The sequence below is a fragment of the Salvelinus alpinus genome, chromosome 1 (genome assembly GCF_045679555.1).
Source record: "Salvelinus alpinus chromosome 1, SLU_Salpinus.1, whole genome shotgun sequence".
In the NCBI taxonomy this organism is placed as follows: Eukaryota; Metazoa; Chordata; class Actinopteri; order Salmoniformes; family Salmonidae; genus Salvelinus; species Salvelinus alpinus.
This window is the reverse complement of record NC_092086.1, coordinates 17,238,482-17,262,068: the sequence shown is the minus strand read 5'-3', so window position 1 is coordinate 17,262,068 and position 23,587 is coordinate 17,238,482. Positions and strand designations below refer to the sequence as shown.

Sequence of the window (23,587 nt, the reverse complement as noted above, 5' to 3'; positions counted from 1 at the left end):
GGTGGTAGTTGTGGTGGTGGTAGTAGTGGTGGTAGTAGTTGTGGTGGTGGTAGTAGTTGTGGTGGTGGTGGTGGTGGTAGTTGTGGTGGTGGTAGTAGTTGTGGTGGTGGTAGTGGTGGTAGTAGTTGTGGTGGTGGTAGTGGTGGTAGTAGTTGTGGTAGTATTGGTGGTGGTAGTTGTGGTGGTGGTAGTAGTAGTAGTGGTGGTGGTAGTTGTGGTGGTGGTAGTGATGGTAGTAGTTGTGGTGGTGGTAGTGGTGGTAATAGTGGTGGTGGTGGTAGTGGTGGTAGTAGTTGTGGTGGTGGTAGTGATGGTAGTAGTTGTGGTGGTGGTAGTGGTGGTAGTAGTTGTGGTGGTGGTAGTGGTGGTAGTAGTTGTGGTGGTGGTGGTGGTAGTTGTGGTGGTGGTGGTAGTGGTGGTAGTAGTTGTAGTAGTAGTGGTGGTGGTAGTTGTGGTGGTGGTAGTGATGGTAGTAGTTGTGGTGGTGGTAGTGGTGGTAGTAGTTGTGGTGGTGGTAGTGGTGGTAGTAGTTGTGGTGGTGGTGGTGGTAGTTGTGGTGGTGGTAGTAGTTGTGGTGGTGGTGGTAGTGGTGGTAGTAGTTGTGGTAGTAGTGGTGGTGGTAGTTGTGGTGGTGGTAGTAGTAGTAGTGGTGGTGGTAGTTGTGGTGGTGGTAGTGGTGGTAGTAGTTGTGGTGGTAATAGTGGTGGTGGTGGTAGTTGTGGTGGTGGTAGTGGTGGTAGTAGTTATGGTGGTGGTAGTGGTGGTAGTAGTTGTGGTGGTGGTGGTGGTAGTAGTAGTAGTAGTGGTGGTAGTAGTTGTGGTGGTGGTAGTGGTGGTAGTAGTTGTGGTGGTGGTAGTGGTGGTGGTGGTAGTGGTGGTAGTAGTAGTAGTAGTAGTCGTGGTTTAAGTCTTTAATTTTACTCAAGTATGACAACACTGTACTTTTTCCACCACCTGCAGTAGCATTAGTAGTAGAAGTAGTAGCAGTAGTAGTAGTACCAGTAGTAGTACCAGCAGTAGTAGTAGTAGCATTAGTTGTAGTAGTAGTAGTAGCAGTAGTAGTAGCAGTAGTACCAGTAGTATTAGTAGTAGTAGTAGCAGCATTAGTAGTAGTAGTAGCATTAGTAGCAGCAGTAGTAGCAGTAGTAGTAGTACCAGTAGTAGTACCAGCAGTAATAGTAGTAGCATTAGTTGTAGTAGTTGTAGTAGCAGTAGTAGTAGCAGTAGTAGTAGCAGCATTAGTTGTAGTAGTAGCAGCATTAATAGCAGCATTAGTAGTAGTATTACTAGCAGTAGTAGTAGTAGCATTAGTTGTAGTAGTAGTAGTAGTAGTAGCATTAGTAGCAGCATTAGCAGTAGTAGCAGTAGTAGTAATAGCAGTAGCAATAGTAGTAGCAGTGGTAGTAGTAGTAGCAGTAGTAGTAGTAGTAGCAGTGGTAGTAGTAGTAGTAGTAGTGGTAGTAGTAGTAGTGGTAGTACCAGTAGTAGTGGCAGCAGTAGTAGTAGTAGTATGTAAAACACTGCCACATTTTTCAGTTCTTACCCTGGATCAGTGGTACAATCTCCTTTTCTGAATGTGATTGGCTCCTCCATAGACCGGCCACTCTTCATGGACACACAGCTGGGTTCAGGTGAGTCTGGTCTCTTCTGCTGGACCCTGGCAAACATACAGGGATTTTTTTTTTTCTCAGTTTAAAAACCAAGAGGAATCCACCTAGTAATAGTAGTAGTAGTAGTAGTAGCAGTAAAAGTATTAGTAGTAGTAGTAAAAATATTAGTAGTAGTAGTAAAAGTATTAGTAGTAGTAGTAGTAGTAGTTATCCAAAGGAGAGCAGAGGGAAGCAGATTTCCCTTGATGAGATTTCTTAGCAGAACATCAACAGACGATGCCTTTGTGACATCAGACACCATTTCAATATGCTGGAAATCCAATGGAAATCTGCTTTCATCCAAACCATCCAAGATGAACATAGCTTTACAGGCAGTGAGTTTCTTTGCATTGCCTATGTCTAGTTCTGTGTGGAAGTCATTTAAAAGTCTGAGAAGACTGTACAGCCGATCTTTAATCAAGTTCAGCTCCCGGAAAGGAAGCATAAATATGATATCCACATCTTGGTTTGCCTTCCCTTCAGCCCAGTCTAGGATGAACTTCTGCACAGAGACTGTTTTTCCAATGCCAGCGATGCCATTCGTCAGCACGGTTCTGATGCTTCTCTCTTGGCCAGGTAAGGGTTTAAAGATGTCATTGCAGTGGATTGCTGTGTCATGTGAGGTTGGTGTCCTGGATGCTGTCTCTAGCTGCCACACCTCATGTTCATTGTTAACCCCTTCACTCTCTCCTTCTGTGATGTAGAGCTCTGTGTAAATCCTGTTGAGGGGAGTTTGATTCCCTGCTTTTTCCATACCTTCTATCACACATTCATACCTCCTTTTCAGACTGTCTTTATGGTTTACTATGGCTCTCTGCAGGCTGTCATCCACTAAGAGGGAAGAGTAAAAAGGATGTGTATCAGACACATTCTTTGACAGGATGAAACATGGATCTTCCACAACTACAGTAACTTATATTATCTCAAATGATTGTAGTTAACTACTGTAAATCATATTGAGGTATTGACTTAGCACACGTGTACAAGTGGTATTACTGTTTTCAGAGACTCTTGCATCATCAGGTTCACTCAGGTGCTGTAGTACAGGACGTGTTCTGGATCTCTTTCTACACTGAGGACAGTCATAGTCTCCTGAAGGAGCAGGTTTCTCCCAATATCTGGTGATGCACTGTCTGCAGAACCTGTGTCCACAGGTGATAGAGACTGGATTCCTCAGCACCTGGTGACACACTGCACACCTGGACTGATCTTCTGGCAGAGTAGACCATCCACTACAGAGATAAAGGAGAGAGAGACTTGTAGATATTACTACTGATCCTCTGGCAGAGTAGACCATCCACTACAGAGATAAAGGAGAGGGAGAGATACTGATCCTCTAACAGAGTAGACCATCCACTACAGAGATAAAGGAGAGAGAGATACTGATCCTCTAACAGAGTAGACCATCCACTACAGAGATAAAGGAGAGAGAGAGATACTGATCCTCTAACAGAGTAGACCATCCACTACAGAGATAAAGGAGAGAGATACTGATCCTCTAGCAGAATAGACCATCCACTACAGAGATAAAGGAGAGAGAGATACTGATCCTCTAACAGTAGACCATCCACTACAGAGATAAAGGAGAGAGAGAGATACTGATCCTCTAACAGTAGACCATCCACTACAGAGAAAAAAGAGAGAGACTTGCAGATCTTAATACTGATCCTTTGGCAGAACAGACAGACAGAGAGAGAGAGAAACGTAATACTGATCCTCTGAAAGAACTGTATTGATGTTTGGAGTCATACAGTATGAATCAGGACCTTAGTGATGTTTAGAGTCATACAGTATGAATCAGGACCTTAGTGATGTTTGGAGTCATACAGTATGAATCAGGACCTTAGTGATGTTTGTAGTCATACAGTATGAATCAGGACCTTAGTGATGTTTAGAGTCATACAGTATGAATCAGGACCTTAGTGATGTTTAGAGTCATACAGTATGAATCATGACCTTAGTGATGTTTGGAGTCATACAGTATGAATCAGGACCTTAGTGATGTTTGTAGTCATACAGTATGAATCAGGACCTTAGTGATGTTTAGAGTCATACAGTATGAATCAGGACCTTAGTGATGTTTAGAGTCATACAGTATGAATCATGACCTTAGTAATGTTTAGAGTCATACAGTATGAATCATGACCTTAGTAATGTTTAGAGTCATACAGTATGAATCAGGACCTTAGTGATGTTTGGAGTCATACAGTATGAATCAGGACCTTAGTGATGTTTGGAGTCATACAGTATGAATCAGGACCTTAGTGATGTTTAGAGTCATACAGTATGAATCAGGACCTTGGTGATGTTTAGAGTCATACAGTATGAATCAGGACCTTAGTGATGTTTAGAGTCATACAGTATGAATCAGGACCTTAGTGATGTTTGGAGTCATACAGTATGAATCAGGACCTTGACATTTACAGTAGATGGACCTCCAGTAACACCATGAATGTTTTAATGATCAGAATGGAACAAAGAACTAGATTGATTTGTAGATGGGTTTGTTAATCCATGGAAATATCTTCATGATAAATGACAATCTTGACTTTTCAGTTCTTACCATGGATCAGTATCAGTTGTAAAATCAATATCTGTGAGAGGAATCCATCAAGTAGTAGTAGTAGGAAGAAGTAGTAGGAAGTAGTGGTAGTAGCAGCAGCAGCAGTAGTAGGAATTGGTCGTAGTAGTAGTGGTAGTAGTAGTAGTAGTAGTAGTATACAGTGCCTTCAGAAAGTACTCAGGCTGAATTTTTTCTTACCCATCTACACACAGTGGTTGTGGTAGCAGTAGTAGTAGTAGTAGTGGTGGTAGTAGTAGTGGTGGTGGTAGTAGTGGTAGTGGTGGTGATGGTAGTAGTGGCAGTAGTAGTAGTAGTGGTGGTAGTAGTGGTAGTAGTGGTAGTAGTAGTAGTAGTGGTGGTGGTGGTGGTGGTGGTAGTGATGGTAGTAGTGGCAGTAGTAGTAGTAGTGGTGGTGGTGGTAGTAGTGGTAGTAGTAGTAGTAGTGGTAGTAGTAGTAGTAGTGGTGGTGGTGGTAGTAGTGGTAGTAGTGGTGGTGGTGGTGGTGGTGGTAGTGGTAGTGGTAGTAGTGGTAGTAGTAGTAGTAGTGGTGGTGGTGGTAGTAGTGGTAGTAGTAGTAGTAGTGGTGGTGGTGGTGGTAGTGGTAGTGGTAGTAGTGGTAGTAGTAGTAGTAGTGGTGGTGGTGGTAGTAGTGGTAGTAGTAGTAGTAGTGGTGGTGGTGGTGGTAGTGGTAGTGGTAGTAGTGGTAGTAGTAGTAGTAGTGGTGGTGGTGGTAGTAGTGGTAGTAGTAGTAGTAGTGGTGGTGGTGGTGGTGGTGGTAGTCGTGGTGGTAGTGGTAGTAGGAATTGGCCGTAGTAGTAGTAGTAGTGGTAGTGGTGGTAGCAGTAGTAGTAGTAGTAGTAGTGGTGGTGGTAGTGGTAATAGTAGTAGTAGTGGTATACAGTGCCTTCAGAAAGTACTCAGGCTGAATATTTTCTTACCCATCTACACACAGTGGTTGTGGTAGCAGTAGTAGTAGCAGTAGTAGCAGTAGTAGTAGTGGTGGTGGTGGTGGTGGTGGTAGTCGTGGTGGTAGTAGTAGTGGTAGTAGTATACAGTGCCTTCAGAAAGTACTCAGGCTGAATATTTTCTTATCCATCTACACACAGTGGTTGTGGTAGCAGTAGTAGTAGTAGTAGTGGTGGTAGTAGTAGTGGTGGTGGTAGTAGTGGTAGTGGTGGTGATGGTAGTAGTGGCAGTAGTAGTAGTAGTGGTGGTAGTAGTCGTAGCAGTAGTAGTGGTAGTAGTGGTAGTAGTAGTAGTAGTGGTGGTAGTAGTAGTAGTAGTGGTGGTGGTAGTAGTGGTAGTAGTAGTAGTAGTGGTGGTAGTAGTAGTAGTAGTGGCAGTAGTAGTAGTGGTGGTGGTGGTAGTCGTGGTGGTGGTGTTGGTAGTAGTAGGTGTAGTAGTAATAGTAGTGGTAGTGGTAGTAGTAGTAGTGGTAGTAATGGTTGTGGTAGTAGTAGTAGTAGTGGTAGTTGTGGTAGTAGTAGTAGCAGTTGTGGTGGTAGTAGTGGTAGTAGTGGTAGTTGTAGTGGTAGTTGTAGTCGTGGTGGTAGTCGTGGTGGTAGTAGTTGTGGTGGTGGTAGTAGTTGTGGTGGTGGTAGTAGTAGTGGTGGTAGTAGTAGTGGTGGTAGTAGTTGTGGTGGTGGTAGTAGTAGTGGTGGTAGTAGTAGTGGTGGTAGTAGTTGTGGTGGTGGTAGTAGTAGTGGTGGTAGTAGTAGTGGTGGTAGTAGTTGTGGTGGTAGTAGTTGTGGTGGTGGTGGTAGTAGTTGTGGTGGTAGTAGTAGTGGTGGTAGTAGTGGTGGTGGTGGTAGTAGTGGTGGTAGTGGTGGTAGTAGTAGTGGTGGTAGTAGTTGTGGTGGTAGTGGTGGTGGTAGTATTAGTGGTGGTAGTAGTAGTGGTGGTGGTAGTTGTGGTGGTGGTAGTTGTGGTGGTGGTAGTAGTTGTGGTGGTGGTAGTAGTGGTGGTAGTAGTTGTGGTGGTGGTAGTAGTTGTGGTGGTGGTGGTGGTGGTAGTTGTGGTGGTGGTAGTAGTTGTGGTGGTGGTAGTGGTGGTAGTAGTTGTGGTAGTAGTGGTGGTGGTAGTTGTGGTGGTGGTAGTAGTGGTGGTAGTAGTTGTGGTGGTGGTAGTAGTTGTGGTGGTGGTGGTGGTGGTAGTTGTGGTGGTGGTAGTAGTTGTGGTGGTGGTAGTGGTGGTAGTAGTTGTGGTAGTAGTGGTGGTGGTAGTTGTGGTGGTGGTAGTAGTAGTAGTGGTGGTGGTAGTTGTGGTGGTGGTAGTGATGGTAGTAGTTGTGGTGGTGGTAGTGGTGGTAATAGTGGTGGTGGTGGTAGTGGTGGTAGTAGTTGTGGTGGTGGTAGTGATGGTAGTAGTTGTGGTGGTGGTAGTGGTGGTAGTAGTTGTGGTGGTGGTAGTGGTGGTAGTAGTTGTGGTGGTGGTGGTGGTAGTTGTGGTGGTGGTAGTAGTTGTGGTGGTGGTGGTAGTGGTGGTAGTAGTTGTAGTAGTAGTGGTGGTGGTAGTTGTGGTGGTGGTAGTGATGGTAGTAGTTGTGGTGGTGGTAGTGGTGGTAGTAGTTGTGGTGGTGGTAGTGGTGGTAGTAGTTGTGGTGGTGGTGGTGGTAGTTGTGGTGGTGGTAGTAGTTGTGGTGGTGGTGGTAGTGGTGGTAGTAGTTGTGGTAGTAGTGGTGGTGGTAGTTGTGGTGGTGGTAGTAGTAGTAGTGGTGGTGGTAGTTGTGGTGGTGGTAGTGGTGGTAGTAGTTGTGGTGGTAATAGTGGTGGTGGTGGTAGTTGTGGTGGTGGTAGTGGTGGTAGTAGTTATGGTGGTGGTAGTGGTGGTAGTAGTTGTGGTGGTGGTGGTAGTAGTAGTAGTAGTGGTGGTAGTAGTTGTGGTGGTGGTAGTGGTGGTAGTAGTTGTGGTGGTGGTAGTGGTGGTGGTGGTAGTGGTGGTAGTAGTAGTAGTAGTAGTCGTGGTTTAAGTCTTTAATTTTACTCAAGTATGACAACACTGTACTTTTTCCACCACCTGCAGTAGCATTAGTAGTAGAAGTAGTAGCAGTAGTAGTAGTACCAGTAGTAGTACCAGCAGTAGTAGTAGTAGCATTAGTTGTAGTAGTAGTAGTAGCAGTAGTAGTAGCAGTAGTACCAGTAGTATTAGTAGTAGTAGTAGCAGCATTAGTAGTAGTAGTAGCATTAGTAGCAGCAGTAGTAGCAGTAGTAGTAGTACCAGTAGTAGTACCAGCAGTAGTAGTAGTAGCATTAGTTGTAGTAGTAGTAGTAGCAGTAGTAGTAGCAGTAGTAGTAGCAGCATTAGTTGTAGTAGTAGCAGCATTAATAGCAGCATTAGTAGTAGTATTACTAGCAGTAGTAGTAGTAGCATTAGTTGTAGTAGTAGTAGTAGTAGTAGCATTAGTAGCAGCATTAGCAGTAGTAGCAGTAGTAGTAATAGCAGTAGCAATAGTAGTAGCAGTGGTAGTAGTAGTAGCAGTAGTAGTAGTAGTAGCAGTGGTAGTAGTAGTAGTAGTAGTGGTAGTAGTAGTAGTGGTAGTACCAGTAGTAGTGGCAGCAGTAGTAGTAGTAGTATGTAAAACACTGCCACATTTTTCAGTTCTTACCCTGGATCAGTGGTACAATCTCCTTTTCTGAATGTGATTGGCTCCTCCATAGACCGGCCACTCTTCATGGACACACAGCTGGGTTCAGGTGAGTCTGGTCTCTTCTGCTGGACCCTGGCAAACATACAGGGATTTTTTTTTTTCTCAGTTTAAAAACCAAGAGGAATCCACCTAGTAATAGTAGTAGTAGTAGTAGTAGCAGTAAAAGTATTAGTAGTAGTAGTAAAAATATTAGTAGTAGTAGTAAAAGTATTAGTAGTAGTAGTAGTAGTAGTTATCCAAAGGAGAGCAGAGGGAAGCAGATTTCCCTTGATGAGATTTCTTAGCAGAACATCAACAGACGATGCCTGTGTGACATCAGACACCATTTCAATATGCTGGAAATCCAATGGAAATCTGCTTTCATCCAAACCATCCAAGATGAACATAGCTTTACAGGCAGTGAGTTTCTTTGCATTGCCTATGTCTAGTTCTGTGTGGAAGTCATTTAAAAGTCTGAGAAGACTGTACATCCGATCTTTAATCAAGTTCAGCTCCCGGAAAGGAAGCACAAATATGATATCCACATCTTGGTTTGCCTTCCCTTCAGCCCAGTCTAGGATGAACTTCTGCACAGAGACTGTTTTTCCAATGCCAGCGATGCCATTCGTCAGCACGGTTCTGATGCTTCTCTCTTGGCCAGGTAAGGGTTTAAAGATGTCATTGCAGTGGATTGCTGTGTCATGTGAGGTTGGTGTCCTGGATGCTGTCTCTAGCTGCCACACCTCATGTTCATTGTTAACCCCTTCACTCTCTCCTTCTGTGATGTAGAGCTCTGTGTAAATCCTGTTGAGGGGAGTTTGATTCCCTGCTTTTTCCATACCTTCTATCACACATTCATACCTCCTTGTCAGACTGTCTTTATGGTTTACTATGGCTCTCTGCAGGCTGTCATCCACTAAGAGGGAAGAGTAAAAAGGATGTGTATCAGACACATTCTTTGACAGGATGAAACATGGATCTTCCACAACTACAGTAACTTATATTATCTCTATTATTGTAGTTAACTACTGTAAATCATATTGAGGTATTGACTTAGCACACGTGTACAAGTGGTATTACTGTTTTCAGAGACTCTTGCATCATCAGGTTCACTCAGGTGCTGTAGTACAGGACGTGTTCTGGATCTCTTTCTACACTGAGGACAGTCATAGTCTCCTGAAGGAGCAGGTTTCTCCCAATATCTGGTGATGCACTGTCTGCAGAACCTGTGTCCACAGGTGATAGAGACTGGATTCCTCAGCACCTGGTGACACACTGCACACCTGGACTGATCCTCTGGCAGAGTAGACCATCCACTACAGAGATAAAGGAGAGAGAGACTTGTAGATATTACTACTGATCCTCTGGCAGAGTAGACCATCCACTACAGAGATAAAGGAGAGGGAGAGATACTGATCCTCTAACAGAGTAGACCATCCACTACAGAGATAAAGGATAGAGAGATACTGATCCTCTAACAGAGTAGACCATCCACTACAGAGATAAAGGAGAGAGAGATACTGATCCTCTAACAGAGTAGACCATCCACTACAGAGATAAAGGAGAGAGAGAGATACTGATCCTCTAACAGAGTAGACCATCCACTACAGATAGTAGTAGTGGTAGTAGTAGTGGTGGTAGTAGTAGTGGTGGTAGTAGTTGTGGTGGTGGTAGTAGTAGTGGTGGTAGTAGTAGTGGTGGTAGTAGTTGTGGTGGTAGTAGTGGTGGTGGTGGTAGTAGTGGTGGTAGTGGTGGTAGTAGTAGTGGTGGTAGTAGTTGTGGTGGTAGTGGTGGTGGTAGTAGTAGTGGTAGTAGTAGTGGTGGTGGTAGTTGTGGTGGTGGTAGTTGTGGTGGTGGTAGTAGTTGTGGTGGTGGTAGTAGTGGTGGTAGTAGTTGTGGTGGTGGTAGTAGTTGTGGTGGTGGTGGTGGTGGTAGTTGTGGTGGTGGTAGTAGTTGTGGTGGTGGTAGTGGTGGTAGTAGTTGTGGTAGTAGTGGTGGTGGTAGTTGTGGTGGTGGTAGTAGTAGTAGTGGTGGTGGTAGTTGTGGTGGTGGTAGTGATGGTAGTAGTTGTGGTGGTGGTAGTGGTGGTAGTAGTGGTGGTAATAGTGGTGGTGGTGGTAGTTGTGGTGGTGGTAGTAGTTGTGGTGGTGGTGGTAGTGGTGGTAGTAGTTGTGGTAGTAGTGGTGGTGGTAGTTGTGGTGGTGGTAGTAGTAGTAGTGGTGGTGGTAGTTGTGGTAATAGTGCTGGTGGTAGTGGTGGTAATAGTGGTGGTGGTGGTAGTTGTGGTGGTGGTAGTGGTGGTAGTAGTTGTGGTGGTGGTAGTGGTGGTAGTAGTTGTGGTGGTGGTGGTGGTAGTTGTGGTGGTGGTAGTAGTTGTGGTGGTGGTGGTAGTGGTGGTAGTAGTTGTGGTAGTAGTGGTGGTGGTAGTTGTGGTGGTGGTAGTAGTAGTAGTGGTGGTGGTAGTTGTGGTGGTGGTAGTGGTGGTAGTAGTTGTGGTGGTGGTAGTGGTGGTAATAGTGGTGGTGGTGGTAGTTGTGGTGGTGGTAGTGGTGGTAGTAGTTATGGTGGTGGTAGTGGTGGTAGTAGTTGTGGTGCTGGTGGTAGTAGTAGTAGTAGTGGTGGTAGTAGTTGTGGTGGTGGTAGTGGTGGTAGTAGTTGTGGTGGTGGTAGTGGTGGTGGTGGTAGTGGTGGTAGTAGTAGTAGTAGTAGTAGTCGTGGTTTAAGTCTTTAATTTTACTCAAGTATGACAACACTGTACTTTTTCCACCACCTGCAGTAGCATTAGTAGTAGAAGTAGTAGCAGTAGTAGTAGTACCAGTAGTAGTACCAGCAGTAGTAGTAGTAGCATTAGTTGTAGTAGTAGCAGTAGTAGTAGCAGTAGTACCAGTAGTATTAGTAGTAGTAGTAGCAGCATTAGTAGTAGTAGTAGCATTAGTAGCAGCAGTAGTAGCAGTAGTAGTAGTACCAGTAGTAGTACCAGCAGTAGTAGTAGTAGCATTAGTTGTAGTAGTAGTAGTAGCAGTAGTAGTAGCAGTAGTAGTAGCAGCATTAGTTGTAGTAGTAGCAGCATTAATAGCAGCATTAGTAGTAGTATTACTAGCAGTAGTAGTAGTAGCATTAGTTGTAGTAGTAGTAGTAGTAGTAGCATTAGTAGCAGCATTAGCAGTAGTAGCAGTAAAAGTAATAGCAGCAGTAGTAGTAGCAGTGGTAGTAGTAGTAGTAGTAGTAGTAGTAGTAGCAGTGGTAGTAGTAGTAGTAGTAGTGGTAGTAGTAGTAGTGGTAGTACCAGTAGTAGTAGTAGCAGTAGTAGTAGTAGTAGCAGCACTAGTAGTAGCAGTAATAGCAGTAGCAGCAGCAGTAGGACTAGCAGGAGTAGTGGCAATAGTAGTAATAGTAGTGGTGGTAGTAGTAGTAGTAGTAGTAGTAGTAGTAGTAGTAGTAGTAGTAGTAGTAGTAGTAGTAGTAGTAGTAGTAGTAGTAGTAGTAGTAGTAGTAGTAGTAGTAGTAGTAGTAGCAGCAGCAGCAGTTGTAGCAGCAGTAGTATTAGCAAATGGGGCGGCAGCTAGCCTAGTGGTTAGAGCGTTGGACTAGTAACCACAAGGTTGCAAGATCGAATCCCTGAGCTGACAATGTAAAAATCTGTTGTTCTGCCCCTGAACTAGGCAGTAAACCCACTGTTCCTAGTTCCTAGATATACAAAGTGGAGTATATATACTTGTAATGGAGGGAACATGTCTGTCTGAATACAGCTGTGTCGGCCCTTTGGGAAGAATTACATGTGGTTAAGCTTCTCTAGCGTCCGTGAATTATTTACTCTGAAAAATTAGAACCTAACAGAGGCAAGTCAGTTAAGAACAAATTATTTTTTTTAAACATTTCTTATTTACAATGACGGTCTACGCTGGCCAAACACAGACGACACTGGGCCAATTGTGCGGCGCCCTATGAGACTCCCAATCACAGCCGTTTGTGATACAGCCTGGTAGCGTTGGAGACTGCTGTGGTACAGGTAGTAATAGTATCATCAGTAGTAGTATCAATCAAATTAATTTATAAAGCCCTTTTTACATCAGCAGATATTGAGACACAGATATTGAGGTGTTAGCAATAGGAGAGTTGAAAGGTTGATTATGATAATTCTGAAATTTGAATGATGTTTGTAGTCATACAGTATTACGGTAAGCATTTTGTCTCATTTACTCTGAGCTCAGCTGGGGAACTTAATTATTAAATATATATTTATTTGTCATTTGAAATATTATCATCTTACCTCTTAGCTTTGGTGTCATGTTCCCCTGAGAGACTCCTTTTAGAGGCAGGGCCCCCCTCCTCTCTCTCCCCAGAGAGACTCCTTTTAGAAGCAGGGCCCCCCTCCTCTCTCTCCCCAGAGAGACTCCTTTTAGAAGCAGGGCCCTCCTCCTCTCTCTCCCCAGAGAGACGACTCCTTTTAGAGGCAGGGCCCTCCTCCTCTCTCTCCCCAGAGAGACGACTCCTTTTAGAGGCAGGGCCCTCCTCCTCTCTCTCCCCAGAGAGACGACTCCTTTTAGAGGCAGGGCCCCCCTCCTCTCTCTCCCCAGAGAGACTCATTTTGGAGCACTGAGCCCTAAACAGAGATCCAACATGTTGGTTGTGGTTAACACAGTTACAAGATAGTCTTGAATATCAATTGTTCTCTATTATTAATAACATCTATTAGAAATAAAACATTTACCAACAGATACTGTATTTGACTAAAACAATCATCGTATACAAATCACATTTTCTTTTGAATTTTAGACCATCAGGTCGGTCACAATGATAAAGGACCATATCACAAGCCTGAGACTATTGAACGTCCAACAACTTATCATCCTCACAGGTAGCTTTAAAAAAAATGTAACTAGGCAAGTCAGTTAAGAACAAATTCTTATTTACAATGACGGCCTGCCCCAGCCAAACTCAGACGACGCTGGGCCAATTGTGCACCGCCCTATTGGACTCCCAATCACAGCCAGATGTGATGCAGCCTGGATTCGAACCAGAGACTGCAGTGACACCTCTTGCACTGAGATGTAGTACCTTAGACCGCTTCGCCACTCGGGAGCCCATACAATGTGGAGGCCGTAAAAATAGGGCTGCTATTCAGCAAAACATTTCAGGGGGTTACCAATTGTTTCCGATAAACCTATTACTGAAGGCATATCTATAATCCGTGACACAATCCTCGTCCGGATTGTTTGTGTGGATATCTGTATAGAAACCGTCGGAACCTAACTTTTCTCCAAACCGGCGCCTATAACTGGGCTGTGGTAGGTTAAGGAGAAACGCGTCTCGGGCGCCATCAACCCCAGCAACCTGGTCGCCACATAGCCAGGGTCGTCCCACGAAACGAGTCCTTTTTGATGTAGCGATTTTTTTGTCCCAATTCGATAAAAGAATAAAGATTCAGATTTTGACACACAAAACCATTCACACCATGTCCGATGCGGTCCCCTCCCCCTTTATACAAAATATTTGCATAATGTGACAAAAATTGAGACAAGTAGCAGCGAACAGGGCTGCCAACTTTTGAAGAAAGCTTGGCGTGAGGGGACTAAGTACACACCCCTGAGGGGCCCCTGTGTTGAGGATCAGCGTGGCAGATGAGTTGTTGCCTACCCTTACCACCTGGGGGCGGCCCGTCAGGAAGTCCAGGATCCAGTTGCAGAGGGATGTGTTTAGTCCCAGGGTCCTTAGCTTAGTGATGAGCTTTGTGGGCACTATGGTGTTGAACGCTGAGCTGTAGTCAATGAACAGCATTCTCACATAGGTGTTCCTTTTGTCCAGGTGGGAAAGGGCAGTGTGGAGTGCGATTGAGATTGCGTAATCTGTGGATCTGTTGGGGTGGTATGCGTGTGGGTCTAGGGTATCCGGGATGCTGTTGATGTGAGCCATGACCAGCCTTTCAAAGCACTTCATGGCAACCAACGTGAGTGCCACGGGGCGGTAATCATTTAGGCAGGTTACCTTCGCTTCCTTGGGAACAGGGACTATGGTGGTCTGCTTGAAACCTGTAGGTATTACAGACTCAGTTTGGGAGAGGTTGAAAATATCAGCGAAAGCACTTGCCAGTTGGTCCGTGCATGCTTTTATGTACACGTCCTGGTAATCCATCTGGCCCGCGGCTTTGTGAATGTTGACCTGTTAAAAGGTCTTGCTCACATCGGCTCCCGAGAGCGTTATCAAACAGTCATCCAGAACAGCTGGTCCTCTCGTGCATGCTTCAGTGTTGCTTTCCTCGAAGCGAGCATAAAAGGCATTTAGCTCATCTGGTAGGCTTGCGTCACTGAGCGTCTGGGTTTCATTTTGTAGTCCGTAATAGTTTTCAAGCCCTGCCACATCTGACGAGTGTCAGAGCCGGTGTAGTAGGAATCAATCTTAATCCTGTATTGACGCTTTGCTTGTTTGATGGTTCGTCTGAGGGCATAGCAGGATTTCTTATAGGCGTCCCGATTATTGTACCGCTCCTTAAAAGCGGCAGCTCTAGCCTTTAGCTCGATGCGGATGTTGCCTGTATTCCATGGCTTCTGGTTGGGATATGTACGTACAGTCACTGTGGGGACGACGTCGTCGATGCACTTATTGATGAAGCCGATGACTGAGGTGGTATACTCCTCAATGCCATTGGATGGATCCCGGAACATATTCCAGTCTGTGCTAGCAGAACAGTCCTGTAGCATAGCATCCGCGTCATCTGACCACTTCCGTATTGAGCGAGTCACTGGTAGGGGAGTATAGAATCAGTATAGGAGTATAGGATTATGGTCAGATTTGCATATTGGAGGGCAGGGGAGAGCTTTGTATGCATCTCTGTGTGTGGAGTAAAAGTGGTCTAGAGTTTTTTTCCCTCTGGTTGCACATGTGACATGCTGGTAAAAATTTTATAAAACTGATTTAAGTTTGCCTGCATTAAAGTCCCCGGCCACCGCGAGCGCCGCTTCTGGGTGAGAATGTTCTTGTTTGCTTATGGCCTTATGGAGTTGGTTGAGTGTGGTCTTAGTGCCAGGTCTGTGGTGGTAAATAAACAGCTACGAATAATATAGATGAGAACTCTCTTGGTAGATAGTGTGGTCAACAGCTTATCATAAGGTACTCTACCTCAGGCGAGCAATACCTCGAGACTTCTTTAATATCGCGCACCAGCTGTTATTGACAAAAAGACCCACACCCCCACCCCTCATATTACCAGACGTAGCTTCCTTGTTCTGCCGGTGCATTGAAAATCTCTCCAGCTCTATATTATCATACCACTACAACAAGGTTCTACACATGCCAGAGAGTGTTACCACAACACCAATGTTCTACACATGCCAGATAGTGTTACCACTACAACAAGGTCTACACATGCCAGAGAGTGTTACCACTACAACAAGGTTCTACACATGCCAGAGAGTGTTACCACTACAACAAGGTTCTACACATGCCAGAGTGTTACCACTACACCAAGGTTCTACACATGCCAGAGTGTTACCACTACACCAAGGTTCTACACATGCCAGAGTGTTACCACTACAACAAGGTTCTACACATGCCAGAGTGTTACCACTACAACAAGGTTCTACACATGCCAGAGAGTGTTACCACTACAACAAGGTTCTACACATGCCAGAGAGTGTTACCACTACAACAAGGTTCTACACATGCCAGAGAGTGTTACCACTACAACAAGGTTCTACACATGCCAGAGAGTGTTCCCACTACAACAAGGTTCTACATTTACATTTACGTCATTTAGCAGACGCTCTTATCCAGAGCGACTTACAAATTGGAAAGTTCATACATATTCATCCTGGTCCCCCCGTGGGGATGAACCCACAACCCTGGCGTTGCAAGCGCCATGCTCTACCAACTGAGCCACACGGGACCAGAGAGTGTTACCACTACACCAAGGTTCTACACATGCCAGAGAGTGTTACCACTACACCAAGGTTCTACACATGCCAGAGAGTGTTACCACTACAACAAGGTTCTACACATGCCAGAGTGTTACCACGACACGTTACCACTACACCAAGGTTCTACACATGCCAGAGAGTGTTACCACTACACCAAGGTTCTACACATGCCAGAGAGTGTTACCACTACAACAAGGTTCTACACATGCCAGAGTGTTACCACTACAACAAGGTTCTACACATGCCAGTGTGTTCCCACTACAACAAGGTTCTACACAGGAAATTGTTATATTAATGGTTGGTGGCAGTGGGTAACCAAATCATAGATTGCAGTCTGCTTGTCCATAGACTGCTTTCAAGGTAAGTACACAAACATTTTATATTTTGTAATTAGGCCTGGAAGAAAATCCTGCTTGCTCTCCAGGAGGGTTGCCCATCCCTGATCTGTTTCTAGTGCTGGGTGTTTGAAAATGTTATTGTTATAACAATACATGTCAAGAAATCACCCAATCTTCAAGTAAAATCGAATTTAAAACTATGCGAGTTTGTTATCTGTGTCAGCCAATTGCAACTCAATAAAAGGTGAAACTGGTTCAGGCTGCTCAACTTTTGACTGATAAACTCCTGTTTGTCAGCAACTAAGATCAAGTAGCAGTTCTACTAACTAGTAATATCTCATTCCAGATATTCATTGTCTGACTCTGTCTTTTAGAATAGATTGTTCAAAAATACTTACCTTATGTTTTACTCTCCAAATAGTGGTGTCTGCTGTCGTCTCAAAATGGATCCTGTACAAAATTACAAATGTACTTTCGGTTTCATCTCAGCCGTCTCCACACCCTCATAAATGTGTTTAATTGGTATGTTCCACTAGATGGCAGTAAACACCTGCTGTAGACTAGACTGTTTCAACAGTGGCCACGTTTACACGTGCATAGTATTACGATAGTAGCTCATATTCCGCTTAAGGTTTTATTCGGGATAAACTGTTTACCTTTGATATCCCGCTCACGAGTATTCCTGTGTCCATGAATAAACAGACTATTCCTCATTTGTTAGCTGACAGCAGCAGCAGTTGTACGGGTTCGACGAGCCAAACCCAATGAATATAGTTGGTCACGAATGTTTGATCTTGAACAGAACTTACAACATGTCTCAATCAAAATTGTACAGCCAGAAGAACAGAAAATAGTGGGAGTCTGTACCTGAACAAATGTCAAATCATATTTTTCGTTGAGATGGCCAGTCAATTTCAGTAACGTTATTGCATATTCTACGTCATGACGCCGTTTTACGTTATCACGCAATGACAACTTTTAGCAACAAATCAACCTGCCTCTAGCAATTTACCCTGAAAATTAGTTGGCAACACTGGGCAGTAAACACTTGCCGTAGACTAGACTTTATAACAGTGATCACGTTTACACTCGCACAGTGTTATTTATGATAGTAGCTCTTATTCCGCTTAAGGTTTTTTTTCGGGATAAACTGTTAAAACCTTTTGTCAATAGGGGGTGCTGTTAGCACTTCTTCTTTTTTTGCATCTCCAAATTAAACTGCCTCGTACTCAATTCTTGCTCGTACAATATGCATATTATTATTACTATTGGATAGAAAACAATTTCTAGTTTCTAAAACCGTTTGAATTATGTCTGTGGGTGACCCAGAACTCTATCTGCAGCGAAATCCATGACAGGAACTGCGAAGGTCTGAAAAATAGTCTCTGTTCTCAGTTCAGTTTTAAGCTCTGTGTATATCCTATGGCCCGAAATGAACTGCACCCGCCTTCCCCTGGATGTCAGTAACCAATGAGAAGTGGAATGGGCTGTCTACGTAGCTGTCCGAGGTTATAAAGCCGGAAGGAACGAGAGTACCTTTCTTTTTCTCGTTCGTCATGGCGCAAGGCAAGACCTCAGGATGAAATTTTGGAACGCTCAGTTATCGACCAGAGATGTATCCGTCTGTAATTTAATTAAATATAGGTGTTAGAAACATCATAACGAAGTTATTTGAAACCGATTTATATCAGTTTATGCGAGTATATTGCTATTTTTCTGAATTTCCTTAGTATTTCGTTTGAGGATTTGGACATGTGTGTGCGACATAGCTACTGTTAGCAGCTAATTCCAAAGGTGAAGAGGACGTTTTACAACAAAGCAACTATTCTTTTGAACAAAGGACACATTGCCCAAGATACTGATGGAAGCTCGTCCAAAAGTAGGAACTATTTATGATGTTATTCCGTATTTATGTGGAAAAATGTAATAGTGTTTGCTCGCCATTTTTGCAGGCACTGGTCTGGCTGCAACGCACACTATATGTCTAGTAACGTTAATTTAAAAAATCTAACACAGCGATTGCATTAAGAACTAATTTATCTTTCAATTGTTGTCCAACTTATATTTTTTAGTCAAGTTTATGAATAGTTTTTTTATTATAATAGGCGCTTCTCCAAGATGGCGCCGGCCAGAATGCATGCAATGTTTGTACTGATTACATAGTATAACCACGATTTGTGATGCTAAATATGCACATTTTCGAACAAAAGCTATATGCATTGTGTAATATGATGTTACAGGACTGTCATCTGATGAAGTATATCAAGGTTAGTAAAATTATATATCTTTTGTTGGGTTGTTACGATCGCTAACATTTACTGCTGGTAAATGCGGTTGTGATTCTGGCTATTGTGGTACGCTCATATAATGCTATATTGTGTTTTCGCTGTAAAACACTTAGAAAATCTGAAATATTGTCTGGATTCACAAGATCTGTGTCTTTCAATTGCTGTAGGCTGTGTATTTTTCAGTAATGTTTTATGATGAGTAATTATGTATTTGCCGTCGGTCTCTGTAATTATTCCGGCTCCTTCCAACGCTATTTCAGATTGCAGCTGCAATGTAAAACTGTGATTTATACCTGAAAAATGCACATTTTTCTAAAAAAAACTATCCTATACCATAAATATGTTATCAGACTGTCATCTTATGAAGTTGTTTCTTGGTTAGTGGCTATATATATCTTTATTTAGTCGAATTAGTGATAGCTACTGATGCAGGGGGAAAAATGGTGGAGAAAAAAAGTGGTGTCTTTTGCTATGGTGGTTAGCTAATAGATTTACATATTGTGTCTCCCCTGTAAAACATTTTAAAAATCAGAAATGATGGCTGGATTCACAAGATCTGTATCTTTCATCTGGTGTCTTGGACTTGTGATTTAATGATATTTAGATGCTACTATTTACTTGTGACGCTATGCTAGGCTATGCTAGTCAGCTTTTTTACTGTGGGGGGTGCTCCCGGATCCGGGTTTTGTAGCAAGTAGAAGTTTTAACTTGCACCTTTGATATCCCGCTCACAAGTATCCCTGTATCCATGAATAAACACAATATTCCTATTCCTCATTTAATTTGTGTTAAATGGAATAGTAACTAAAATAGGGATAGTGACTGTAGGTCTATAACCTCTCAGCTGTAGTGTGATATTAACTCCTGCAGAATTAAGCATGATACAACAAATGCACATGTTGTCTTTGGGAACAGGAGTGGAGAAATATGGTTTATTTTGGAATGGGCATGTAATGTGTTATTTTTGATTATATTATTCAAGCAGACAGTATTTCAACTACATAAAATATGCACCCAAGATTAAACGTAGTTAATCGTTTGCTCAGCTTTTAATTTCCTTAAAACGGGTCAAACTGATGACATTTGGACATTTTGCACAGAACCAATCTTTCCACTGTTCTGTTGTTAATGTGTCCCTAAACAAAACAGACAACTTTACCCGTGTTAACTAGATTACTAATGCATTCATTCTATCAATGTAAAACATTATTCTGGAGGGAACTACTTTATTTAGTCTATCAATGTAAAACATTATTCTGCTGAGCACTACTTTATTTAGTCTTCAACAAGTTATGACAGAAGAGAATCTGCATGTATCTGACTATAGTTGACAAACAAATGGGCTTCCAGATGTGGGAAATTATAATATGGCCTACCAGATGTCAGAAATTATAATATGGCCGACCAGATGTCAGAAATTATAATATGGCCTACCAGATGTCAGAAATTATAATATGATCTACCAGATGTCAGAAATTATAATATGCTCTACCAGATGTCAGAAATTATAATATGCTCTACCAGATGTCAGAAATTATAATATGCTCTACCAGATGTCAGAAATTATAATATGGCCTACCAGATGTGGGAAATTATAATATGGCCTACCAGATGTCAGAAATTATAATATGGCCTACCAGATGTCAGAAATTATAATATGATCTACCAGATGTCAGAAATTATAATATGCTCTACCAGATGTCAGAAATTATAATATGGCCTACCAGATGTGGGAAATTATAATATGATCTACCAGATGTGGGAAATTATAATATGGCCTACCAGATGTCAGAAATTATAATATGATCTACCAGATGTCAGAAATTATAATATGGCCTACCAGATGTCAGAAATTATAATATGGCCTACCAGATGTCAGAAACTATAATATGGCCTACCAGATGTCAGAAGTTATAATATGGCCTACCAGATGTCAGAAACTATAATATGGCCTACCAGATGTCAGAAACTATAATATGGCCTACCAGATGTCAGAAATTATAATATGGCCTACCAGATGTCAGAAACTATAATATGGCCTACCAGATGTCAGAAACTATAATATGGCCTACCAGATGTCAGAAACTATAATATGGCCTACCAGATGTCAGAAACTATAATATGGTCTACCAGATGTCAGAAATTATAATATGGCCTACCAGATGTCAGAAATTATAATATGGTCTACCAGATGTCAGAAATTATAATATGGTCTACCAGATGTCAGAAATTATAATATGGCCTACCAGATGTCAGAAATTATAATATGGTCTACCAGATGTCAGAAATTATAATATGGCCTACCAGATGTCAGAAATTATAATATGGCCTACCAGATGTCAGAAATTATAATATGGCCTACCAGATGTCAGAAATTATAAAATGGCCTACCAGATGTCAGAAATTCTAAGGTGTTGACATGCCACAGTATTCCATCTAAGATCAGCATATCCCCGGCACACTGATCCTAGAGCAGCACTCCTCCTCTTTATGAATACTGTCACAGGTGACTCCTCCAGGTGAGGAATAGTTGTGCCTTACGGTTTTGACCGGAGTTCACAGAGGGGGAATTGGCAAATATGCGGTCAGATTGAGAGAAGAGAAAGAGGCACATCATATAAAACATTTGATCTGAAATCCAATATGCTGGAGTATAGAGCCACATTTAAAATGTTAGCTTCACTGTCAAAATATATATGGTGTGGACTGTATACTCAATACAATCTAAATCTGGTACCTCGCTGTCTGTCTTTTGACTGATACTGCTTTTTAAACTGGTCTAGTCCGTCTACTCAAATATTTGTACTTTATATTTCTCTCTTTACAAGCAATACTTAGATTTTTTGTAATTTCTAAAAATGATACATTCATTTATGAATAGATATGAAGGGCTTCAGGACACTGATATATCTGAATATGTTGAAAAAATATACTCCCACTATTTTCACCACCAAAGAATAGCAGTGTGATTTTAATATGATTTTACTCTTTGCAGGCTGTCAGGCTGTCTAGTCACAGAGGAAGGCTGTGCTTCTCTGGTCTCAGCTCTGAGGTCAACCCCCTCACACCTGAGAGAGCTGGACCTGAGCTACAATCACCCAGGAGACTCAGGAGTCAGACTGCTCTCTGCTGGGCTGGAGGATCCACACTGCAGACTGGAGAAACTCAAGTATGTAGAAGATTTATGTCAATGTTCATATCAGACATGTTTGAGTTATCAGGCCAGTTAAGACAAACATTCTTACCACCACTTGGACAAAGTTATATGCTGTGTGTGTGTGTGTGTGTGTGTGTGTGTGTGTGTGTGTGTGTGTGTGTGTGTGTGTGTGTGTGTGTGTGTGTGTGTGTGTGTGTGTGTGTGTGTGTGTGTGTGTGTGTGTGTGTGTGTGTGTGTGTGTGTGTGTGTGTTCACGTGTGTGTGTGTTCACGTGTGTGTGTGTGTGTGTTCACGTGTATCACTCAATGACTGTCTGTTCTTCTGCTTACCGCTACAGTGTGGAACATGGTGGAGAGAACACAATGAAACCTGGGCTTAGAAAATGTGAGTGTTGACTGCTGTGAAGAATATAACTAAGAATAAGTCTGAATTCAAGTTAAGTCAAAGTCAAAGACCACCATCATGACTTACTTGGTCACATTAAATATCAGCTGTAGTTCTACAGAAGCAGAAATCAGGGACACCAACGTTTACAAGAGTTTCTTTGACAATGTGAGTGTATATGTGTGGCGTGTTCGTGTTACGCTAGAAATGTGTGTTCATGCAGACATACAGGTGTGTGTGTGTCCAGGATGTTTGTGTGTTCAGGATGTTTGTGTGTATTCAGGATGTGTGTGTGTGTGTGTGTGTGTGTGTGTGTGTGTGTGTGTGTGTGTGTGTGTGTGTGTGTGTGTGTGTGTGTGTGTGTGTGTGTGTGTGTGTGTGTGTGTGTGTGTGTGTGTGTGTGTGTGTGTGTGTAATTAATGGGAGTAAGTGTGTTTTATATTACCATACAGTATAGCATATGATCATTCAACAAGTCTCAAGTTACCTTAACTTCTCCTTTTGATATCTAGACACATCATCTTTTTCCCCTTCTTTTTATTTCACCTTTATTTAACCAGGTAGGCTAGTTGAGAACAAGTTCTCACTTACAACTGCGACCTGGACAAGATAAAGCAAAGCAGTGTGACAAAAACAACAACACGGAGTTACACATAAACAAACGTACAGTCAATAACACAAAGGAAAATAAAAATAGAAGGATCTGTGTACAGTGTGTGTAAATGTAGAAGAGTAGGGAGGTAAGGCAATAAATATGCCATAGAGGCGCAAAATAATTACAATTTAGCATTAACACTGGAGTGATAGATTTGCAAATGATGATGTGCAAGTAGAGATACTGGGGTGCAAAAGAGCAAGAGGATAAATAACAATATGGGGATGAGGTAGTTGGGTGGGCTATTTACAGATGGGCTATGTACAGGTACAGTGATCGGTAAGCTGCTCGGACAGCTGATGCTTAAAGTTAGAGAGGGAGATATAAGACTCCAGCTTCAGAGATTTTTGCAATTCGTTCCAGTCATTGGCAGCAGAGAACTGGAAGGAAAGGCGGCTAAAGTAAGTGTTGGCTTTGGGTATGACCAGTGCAATATACCTGCTGGAGCACGTGCTACGGGTGGGTGTTGCTATGGTGACCAGTGAGCTGAGATAAGGCGGGGCTTTACCTAGCAAAGACTTATAGATGACCTGGAGCCAGTGGGTTTGGTGACGGATATGTAGTGAGGGCCAGCCAACGAGAGCATAGAGGTCGCTAGGGAATTAACATTCTAATGTGAATGATGATGATTTCTAACATTGTGTCTGGTTTCATCCATCAGATGCCTGTGATCTCACACTGGACCCAAACACAGTAAACAGATTCCTCTCTCTGTCTGAGGAGAACAGAAAGGTGACATGTAGGAGAGAGGAGCAGCCGTATCCTGATCACCTAGAGAGATTTGAGGGCTGGAAACAGGTGCTGTGTAGAGAGGGTCTGACTGGGCGCTGTTACTGGGAGGTAGAGTGGAGTGGGGGATTGGCTGATATTGGAGTGACATATAAAGGAATCAGCAGGAGTGGGGAGGGTAATGACTGTGTTATTGGATCCAATGAGAAGTCTTGGAGTCTGTTCTGCTCTGACAACCGTTACACTGCCAGGCACAATAATAATCACACGACCATTGACGTCCCCT

The 23,587-nt window shown here is 42.9% G+C and overlaps 2 protein-coding genes across 9 annotated transcripts in view; one reads left to right on the top strand and one right to left on the bottom strand.

Annotated features, from left to right (window-relative positions):
• Positions 1 to 23,587, top strand: part of LOC139571038 (NLR family CARD domain-containing protein 3-like) — a 388,726-nt gene that overhangs the window by 112,117 nt on the left and 253,022 nt on the right. Inside the window, exon 13 of the mRNA XM_071393561.1 lies at positions 21,372 to 21,545. Within this exon, the coding sequence (XP_071249662.1) occupies positions 21,372 to 21,545 (174 nt within the window). The remainder of the gene's footprint in view (positions 1 to 21,371; positions 21,546 to 23,587) is intronic.
• Positions 1 to 23,587, bottom strand: part of LOC139571472 (NACHT, LRR and PYD domains-containing protein 12-like) — a 278,699-nt gene that overhangs the window by 27,365 nt on the left and 227,747 nt on the right. For 2 of the 8 annotated variants that reach the window (XM_071394427.1, XM_071394751.1), the window contains exons 1-5: positions 16,487 to 16,567; positions 12,108 to 12,440; positions 11,725 to 11,835; positions 7,817 to 7,930; positions 1,544 to 1,657 (exon numbers count right to left, since the gene is read on the bottom strand). The exons of the other annotated variants lie outside the window; for them this stretch is intronic. In XM_071394427.1, the coding sequence (XP_071250528.1) occupies positions 1,544 to 1,657; positions 7,817 to 7,930; positions 11,725 to 11,835; positions 12,108 to 12,424 (656 nt within the window). In that variant the 5' untranslated portion in view covers positions 12,425 to 12,440; positions 16,487 to 16,567. Of the gene's footprint in view, positions 1 to 1,543; positions 1,658 to 7,816; positions 7,931 to 11,724; positions 11,836 to 12,107; positions 12,441 to 16,486; positions 16,568 to 23,587 lie in introns of those variants that run through there. 8 annotated transcript variants of the gene reach the window in all.